This window comes from Canis aureus, chromosome 22 (assembly GCF_053574225.1).
Source record: "Canis aureus isolate CA01 chromosome 22, VMU_Caureus_v.1.0, whole genome shotgun sequence".
NCBI lineage: Eukaryota > Metazoa > Chordata > Mammalia > Carnivora > Canidae > Canis > Canis aureus.
Genome location: NC_135632.1, coordinates 51,434,016 through 51,442,699, shown reverse-complemented (window position 1 = coordinate 51,442,699; position 8,684 = coordinate 51,434,016). Strand labels below are relative to the sequence as shown.

Below are 8,684 nucleotides of genomic sequence, written 5' to 3'. Positions count from 1 at the left end.
TCATGTTCTACAAAAGAAAAGTAAAATTTTACATGAAGTTAGCTGGTTCAGGTGACTTTAAGGAATGGTTTCCATTCTAGAGTGAGATGGTATTTTCTGTAAGTCACCACTTTGTCTTCTTAAAGCAAGTGGTATTGCATTGTATCCTGACCCTGGAAGAAGAAAATCCAGCTGAGAGTTCTGGTCTTAGACAACTTTTGTCTTGTGGAAAATGTCTTGAGGGATGAGTGCATTGCCAGCCTTTGAGGGTGGGTACTGTGGTCTCCTCAGGCTGCCACCTTTCCTGGCTGGAACCCCTCCAGCCCCAAGGAGCCTGAGCATCCTTGGGCACTGGCAGCCTGGTGTGCTTTCTTGGTCTCCTGCCGGGCAGAGCTGGAGAGATCCATGGCCACATCTTCCAAGCTGTTCTCAGGGCTGGCTTCATCTGAGCCTTTCTGGGATCCTGCCTGTCCTGGGTTAGAACCTTCCTGGAAGTGCTCTGAGTCCCAGAGTCCTGCCAGCTTTTCTTCATTTCCTGATTTCCTTATCATCCCTGTAGATTTTTTATGCATCCCTTGCAAAAAATGAAAAGAAAAAATAAGAATAGGTATTTCCAAATTCAGCAATTTTGTAAATCTCTTCCTTGTCATTGTTCTCTAAATCTCATTAGAAGTATCTTCATCAGTGCCTGTTTCCAGGGCCTCTAGAGGAGCCAGGTAGGTAACTACCCCCACTTGGGGTTGAAATCTGATTATCTGCCTGTGGGGTGCAGCTTTCAAAGGTGCCTTGTTTGGTATTGTAGTGATTTTTTAAATGTAATTGCTGCCAATGTTTTAAAATCAGGAGATCGCACATCAAAAGCCAGACTTTCAGCTTGTTTGAAAGTAAAAATGTCTGGCAGCACTGGGCCACAGGTCTGCAGGTACCAGTAAGCACAGACATCTCACACCTAACCTGCGTGTGGGAGTTCAGAAGGGTAGGCTTGGTTCCCTGCCCAAAATTCTGTCTCTTCAGTCTCTGAGGGCAAAGTCAAGACCATATCCATAATTGGTATCTCTAGTGACTGCACAGCAAATGGCTGGTAGGTTCTTAAAAATGTCTGCTAAACAAAAAACCTCCCCTCACCAACCTACAAGCCCACACACACACACACACACACACACACACACACACACACCTAACTCTAATCTCTCACCCTACCCCAGGTGCTATCTTGGACTCATTCCTCCAAGATGTGATCCCTGCCCATTAGTCTCTAGTAACAGCAAACAGAAAATCCAGAATGTCCAGCCCCAAAGCTTAAGCCTCACCCATGTAGACTGTTCTAGCACCAAAAGTCTAAAAGACAGAAAAGTAGGTTGTTAATGGCAGAACCAGGACCCAAACCCTGGATCTCCTGGCTCTAGTATGTAGGGGGTTAATCACCTACAAGTTTCACTGCTTAGCACTGTCCTCATTCTTATTATCATGAGCTCTAAATCATATGGTTCCCAAAAGTTGTAACCACACTCAACATTTTGGAAATATATTTCACATATTACAAGTATATCATTCCACTCTTAGAACCAAGGCCTGGTGTGATCTTTCCACACACTGTCTACACAGTGCAAATAGAAAACAAGTCAACTGACCATAGTTCAATCCTTTGAATTAATTAAAATCAATGTGATATTTTGGGCCCAAATCTGAGTAAATTTATATTGATTGGATTTAGCAAATGGCTGCCCTTCATGGGAACCCTGGCCCCTCCCCCAGCAACTCTGGCCATTTTACTGGCTGCAGGGCCCTCTTCCTTACCCAAGAGCCAGGGTGCACAGGAACCAATCAGGCCACCCTCAGTGGAGTTAAGGACGGAGTCTGGCAGTGGGATGCAGTGTCGCACCATGGCCCCATAAAGCCCATACTCGGCCATCACGCTGCTGCCACCCCAGCGCTTCTCCCGCTTCCGCCACTTGGCCCTCCGGTTTTGAAACCAGACCTGATGTGAGGCAGGACAGGAAGCAGAAGAGTATACAGGAGGAGACACAGTAAAGAGGAAGCTCCTAGGTGTTCCTGAGCAAGGAGTTCTAAGAACAGCCAACTATCCATTCAAGTCCCAGACCTTACAGAAGCTGTGTCTACCAGTCACTCAAAACCCACAGGGACTTATCATTGTGAAGATAATGTGCAATCGGCCTCCACTGAGGTTTTCCATACAGCCAGAAAAAACAAAAATAAAATCAAAGTATTCTTTCCCACATTGTGTAAGAAAGTGGACTACTATGCTTCATGATTTTTCTCATTGATTGGAAAGAGTTCATACTGGCATTGGTCCCTTGTAATCTTAGGTTGTTGGTTTGTTGGTAATATTTCTCTTTGAAAATACTATCTTAATAAAGAAATAATGTGGAATATTGATTAGCTGTTAAAAAAGAGTCGGTGGGGGATCCCTGGGTGGCGTAGTGGTTTAGCACCTGCCTTTGGCCCAGGGCGCGATCCTGGAGACCCGGGATCGAATCCCACGTTGGGGTCCCGGTGCATGGAGCCTGCTTCTGTCTCTGCCTATGTCTCTGCCTCTCTCTCTCTCTCTCTCTCTCTCTGTGTGTGTGTATGACTATCATAAATTTAAAAAAAAAAAAAGAGTTGGTGGCATTATCTTTTGACCTGGAGAAATGTCCAAGATGTCTTGTCAAGCAAAGAGGCTAAGAAGCATAACACAATACCTTCTTGTAAAAACAAAGAACAAAATTCTGTGTCAGTGTACATATATCTATAGATATATAGATTAGATATAGATATAGATATAGATAGATATAAACATATTCAGGGCCAATTATGTATGACATGGAGATGGTTACAACTTTAAAGAATTAATTAACAAAGGAAAAAAGACATGCAGGGTACAGGGGATATCTTCTTGGAATAAACATACAGAATGAGTCTAGCATTTGTGGTACCCTCAGCTAGGTGAGCTGCAGTTCGTGTGTCAAGGGAAACATGCTGGGCTGTTCAGAGGTAGCTGTGTGTATGTGAAAAAAACACGTTCTCTGTGATGTCTTTGGGATAGAGAAAGGGGACCCCAGACACCTGTATTCGGTCTTCAGGGAGCTCAGTTTTCACGGCCAGCATTTCCCGGGCATACACATCAGGGTAGTGGGCCTCGCTGAATGCCTTCTCCAGCTCTTCCAGCTGGTGGGCAGTGAAAACAGTCCTGTAGGGAGACCCGAAGCACACACATGAGTGCATGTCCACAGGAGGCTGCCAGGCTTCCCAGACTTAGAAGACCCTGTGCCTGCCTTTCTACACCCTAAAAGTCCACCTCATGGTAACTGGATATCTCACCTCTGAATGATTAGCCTCTGGAAAGTCCAGAAGTTTGCTTCAAACAAAACAGAGTTCTTTAGCATATTTTCCCTCCTTGATGAATTCTATCAACTAATACTAAGAAGGTCTATTTTAAAGGTACACAAACCTGTGTCTCTAAAATGCTAGAAATAAAATTAAATTAAATTAAACTAAAAAATAAAATGCTAGAAAGATTATCCTGTAGCCTCCTGTGAATAGCAGAATTATGTTCCCAAATTGCTGCTGTGTGTCAGCCAGGAGGCCACAGGGCCTTGCCTTAATGCAGCACCATAGGTTCTCAGAGTCTGTGTCTTAAGCAAAGGGTCAGGAAAGACAATCTAGCTGTATACCTATGCCGCCGCTTCTTCCTCTTGCCTGAAGATGGGGACGCCTTCAGGCCACTCCTATCTTCAGATGGGCTGTCCTCATCTGTTAGCACAGGGGAGAGAGAACACTTTAAAGGTGACCACATTATCTTTTATTTTTTAAAAAACTATTTTTAAAGGTGAGCATATTTTTCAGGGCACCTGGGTGGCACAGTCAGTTGAGCCCCTGATTCTTGGTTTCACCTCAGGTCATGATCCAAGGGTTGTGAGATCGAGCCCCATGTTGGGCTCTTCAGTCAATGTGGAGTCTGCCTGATATTCTCTCTCCCTCTCTTGCTTGTGTTCTTTCTCTCAAGTAAATAAGTAAATCTTTTTTAAAAGTGAGCAGAGTTTTCACTTTCTTCTCTGGATTTCAATATGAGGACTGAAGTTATGATGTGTTGGGGGATGTGACTATTTAATAATACATGCTAGCATTTTTAGCACTCAGTATATTCCAGGCATTCTGCTTAGCATTGTCCATGCATTATTGCAGTTATCCTTCATAAAATAAAAAGAACTCCACAGTAGCTGCTAGTATTATCCTATTTTTACAGATGAGGAAGCTAAGGTGCAGAGGGATTAAGTAACTTGCCCAAGATCACACAGGTTGTACGTGGTGAGGTTGGGATCCACACCTAGATTCCGTGAAGCTTCATAGCATTCTCTATCTCACTTAGCTTCCAGCTCCCAAATTCATTCACCTCCTTCTACCTGCAACCCCTCATCTTAACCAATACACCAACATTTCTCTAAGCAGGGTGGGAGTTGAGGTTTGACATCACAACTCTTGCCAGAACTGCACTCCCTGCCCGGCTGTACCAATTCTGAGTCTCTGGGAGGGGATCCAGGAAACTCACTCTTGACAAGATCTAGTCATATTTTGCCTTTCATTTTATCAGTGCTCACAGAGGAAGGAACCCATCCTATGAGGGCAGTTTCTGCATTTTTAGTGAAATTACTAATAGAAGGGTTCATTTTCTCTTACACAGAGACTCCTGAATAAACATTTTTTAAAGTAGAGTAAAAGTTTGCTTGCCTGCTGATCTGACATGCTTACTTTTACTATCAGTGGAGACTCAATATACTCTCTTTTTGCCTTGGCTGCCTGGATGCTCAGCTCCAGGTTCTACAATATAGTTTCTCAGTCCACGTTTTCTTGTATAATTCTTTTTCTTTCATCCACGAGCCCAAAACCTCTCAATTTCTTTGACTTTGCTCTTTGCAAAGTCTTCATGGCCTCCTTCTCTTTCCCCATAACCCGCCTCGACGTCTTTGAGGAAATAGCTGGGGTCGGAACGAAATGCTGAGCACAGCGCAATGAGACGGGCGAGGCTGCTTCCCCTCTCACGTGTGCGGAGGAGGGAGGGCGCGCGAAGTGGAAGCGCAGTCCCGACTCCCCCTTCAGCACCCCAGAAGGCGGACAGTTCCAGCCCCCGGCCGCCCGTGCTTTTCCATCTGTGGATCCAGCCTGGCTCTGAGCGCCGCGAGTTCCTGGATGCTGTGCTCGTGAGAAACGAGCACGCCCCGGCCTCCCCGACCTATGCCCTCAGGAGACCCGCCTGGTAGGTCCAGAACTGGGGGGTGGTGATATTCGCTGTGCTCCGGTGAACCCGGAGGGGAGGCAGGGATTTGGGGAGAGACAAGGGGCAGGGAGCAAGGCCGAGAGAACACGCCTCCCTGGACGGGGCCACGCTCTGGGGTCCTGACGTCCCTTAGATCCGGATGCTAGGGACCGGGCTCAGTGAGTTACCCGTACACGGCCCCAAGCCGAGCAAACAGGAGCAAGACCCAGATGGGCTGGCCTGATTACCGGACGTCAAGACGCTCTCGCTTCTCTTCTGGCTGCTGAGCGTGGCGGGCGGGCGACCTGGAGCTTGCGGGGCAGCAGATTCGGGCGCCCCGGGTGGCAGGAACGGCCCGTCGGCTAGGAGCAGGCAGGGCGCCCGAGCGGCCGCAGGAGGCTGCGCGCCGAAGCCGCAGAGAAGGCCGAGCCCCAGTGGGAGGGCCCCGCGCACCAGGCAGGCGCCCCCGAGACCTGGGCCCGCGCAGGGCGCCGCGGAGGCTTCGCAACCCGATCCTGCACCGGGGCCGGCAGGCGCAGGCACCTCAGCCTCCAGGCCCAGCAGGTCGGTGATGGCGAAGCCGCGGGGGCGCGAGCCGCTGGGGGAGCCGCCGGGCACTAGTGCCCTGCTCCCGGGGCGCCCGTCGGAAAGCGCGGCCCTGTAGGTCATGACTTCTCAGTCGGCGAGGCCGGACCTTCTCTAGGTCACGTTTGCAGAGTGGCGCAGCTCAGAGGATGCTTTATACTCCTGGACCGGCCGTCGGGCGCGGAGGCCAGGAGGGCTCCAATCAGTGGGGCTCGGATGCTGCGAGATGGGGACGCCACCCGTTTCCCTCCCCCAAGTCGCCGCCCTCCCAGCTGCAGTCCCCTCAATCACCTCCTTCTCTCTCCCATCCAGCTGTCCTCCTGCCCACTCCCCAGCCACCCTCCCCCCGACACACACACCCTTCTCGAAGAGAGGAAAGGAGGAAGGGGACGACCCTGCTATCTGCAGGTTTCTCTAAAAGCCGCATATTACAGGCCGAGGTGTGGTCTTCCTTATCCTTCCAGATTGTCTAGAAGAAGTCCTGATCACAGCTGCTCCAGAGCCTCCTCCCAAGATCCAGTTACCCATTAAGCCTCCTGGCACCTGGCTGGTTCAATCAAGGGAGCATGCAACTCTTGATCTTCAGTCCTCAGTTCATCCCCAGGTGGGGTGTGGACATTCCTTAAACAAATAAAACTTTAAAAATATATTTTTTTAAAAGGACTAGGACCTCGTTCCCAGCCACACTACCACTAATGTGAGACAGGCCAGCCCTCCAACTCCACCCCCAGAGCCAAGACTTCCCTGAAAATCTCCAAGGGGAATGGAGTGGAAAATGTTTATTTAATCCATTCCCACTCTACCTGCAGCCAAAGTCACCCCCAGCTCCCTAACGGCTGAGCTGTAATGGGTGCAAAACTCACAAGAGCTGGGGGGAGGAGAAGAGGAGAGAAAGACAGATGTATAGTGGACCAGGCTAAGACTACCGGGAAGAGTGCTTGGCTTAGTAAACAAAAGTACTGGAGGTCCAGTGAAATTTGAATTTCAGATAAACAATGAATATATTTTTAGTATAAGAATGTATCAATATTTCATTTGGCAATTTTAAATCGGGTGGGAGTAAATTGGAACATAAGAACTGCCTACTGGGAGGCACCCCTATTCACGGAAGCAAACAAATTACTGTCAGATTTTATGATTATTCAGAGAAAACCTGATTTTCCTGTGAAACTCCCTAATTTGTTAAAGTTGGCGCCAAACAAAGCACATGAGTAAACCACTCCTGGCTCAGGCTCACACGCCGGAATTTTTGAGTCCACTCAACCCGAATCGCTGGAAAACCTGAGCCCACCCTTCCCAAACAGAATCCTGGAAATAGAATCTCCTCAGTCCCTCCCCTTGAACCGGGCGGCCTGAGGTCACATAGCGAGGGAGGTGGCAACTCCCAGCCCACCTGGACTCTGCTTGGCTCCCTGCGCGCGCTGGAGAGGAGCGCGAGCGCGGAAAAGTGGGTCTCCGGCTCGCTGCACCTTTGCGTGGGTCCTCAGTTAAACATGCAGATTACAAGAGGGGCTTCCGATAAAGATAATTGCGGCAGGCTGCGCTTTAACTTTCCATTATTAAAGGAGGACCCAACTCTCCCCTCCCAACACAAGCTGTTTCTGGTATTAGCAAAACAATACGTTTCCTTTGGGATAATTGTCATTTGAATCGCTCGGGGTAGGGGGCGGTTTTACATGCCTGCGTCTTTTTTGGCTCCGCCGGGGATTTCTCCCCAAATCCATCTCTGGGTTTGAAGGAGGTATTGGTGGTCCAGGACCCAGCCAAGGTGCTCTAGCTCTCTGTCCCGCAGAATAGTCGTTTGTAATTAAGAATTTGGGACCACAGTTTAGAAAGACACCTAACGATCCACACATTTTGCAGACCAAGTCCGGGGTAGACAGGCGGGACCATCTGCCCGAGCAGGGTCACTCGCAAGGAGAAGGTCGCACGGAAGCTGGAGGCTGCAGTGGCCGCGTCCCCTCGCCTACGCTAGGATCCTGAAGTCTCCGTCCCCTACCGCTGCCAGGGGAGGCAGGTGATCCCGAGAGGACCGGCCTCAAGTGGGTGGCCTGGAATCCGGAGGAACCAAAAGGCCAGGCGGGAGGAGCCCCACTTCGGTCACTCCGCACGGGGACCGCCGCACAGAGCCAAGAGCACACTGGTTAACAACCGCTTCGGAAGGATCTTACAAAAAATCTCTTTTGCAGATGTGAAAAACTGGGGCTTATTCCCCCCGGTCACACCAGACACGGATGGAGAAACCGGGAAAGCGAAGCTGAAAGAAAGCAGAGGGAGCCGGAATTGGAGCTCCAAGGGGAGCTTGCAATTCCTGCTCCGGAGCGTCCCTAACGCCTCCTCCGCTCCACCTGCAGGCAGGAAGGGGCCTGCGGGACCGGGTTGGACAGATGGATGGAACCAGGCCGTCCTCCTTTTTGCGGAGTGGCAGTGGCGGGAGCGCAGCGCCCGAGCACACTCGCACTGTCTCCTCCCCAACAGCGCCTCGGGCCCCACTGCCTGGTCCCCACTCCCACGCCCAGCTGCGGCGGCGGACTCGACCTGCAGACCTGCGCCGGAGCTCTGAGGAACCGGCCCCGAGGCCGGGCACCGGGGATGGGAAAGCCGCCCAGCGAGCGGGACTGGCCGCCCAGTGCGGAGAGCGCGTCCCTAGTCTAGGAGACTGGAAAAGGTCCCCGCGCCCGCCCTCACCCTGCGAGTCCCCGACGCCCGACAGGCGGGTCTACGCGTGGGCGCAAGCGGTGGGGGGACGCCTCGGCGCCGGGCGGGGTGGACGGGAGGCTCCTCCCAGGCCCCGCCCCCTGCAAGCCCTCCGAGCCCCGGGTCACCCCCGGGAGTGGTCCCGGAACCCTAAATCTGTGAAGGGGTC

General features: G+C 50.8%; 1 protein-coding gene across 1 annotated transcript; it reads right to left on the bottom strand.

Moving 5' to 3' along the window:
* Positions 1–213: 213 nt before the first annotated feature.
* VSX1 (visual system homeobox 1) lies at positions 214–5,902 on the bottom strand. The gene is made up of 5 exons (XM_077866093.1): positions 5,482–5,902; positions 3,654–3,732; positions 3,046–3,169; positions 1,777–1,957; positions 214–553 (listed from the first exon to the last, which is right to left on the bottom strand). Exons 1-5 carry the CDS (start codon positions 5,900–5,902, stop codon positions 267–269), a joined length of 1,092 nt encoding a protein of 363 aa, XP_077722219.1. The 3' UTR covers positions 214–266.
* Positions 5,903–8,684: the final 2,782 nt, after the last annotated feature.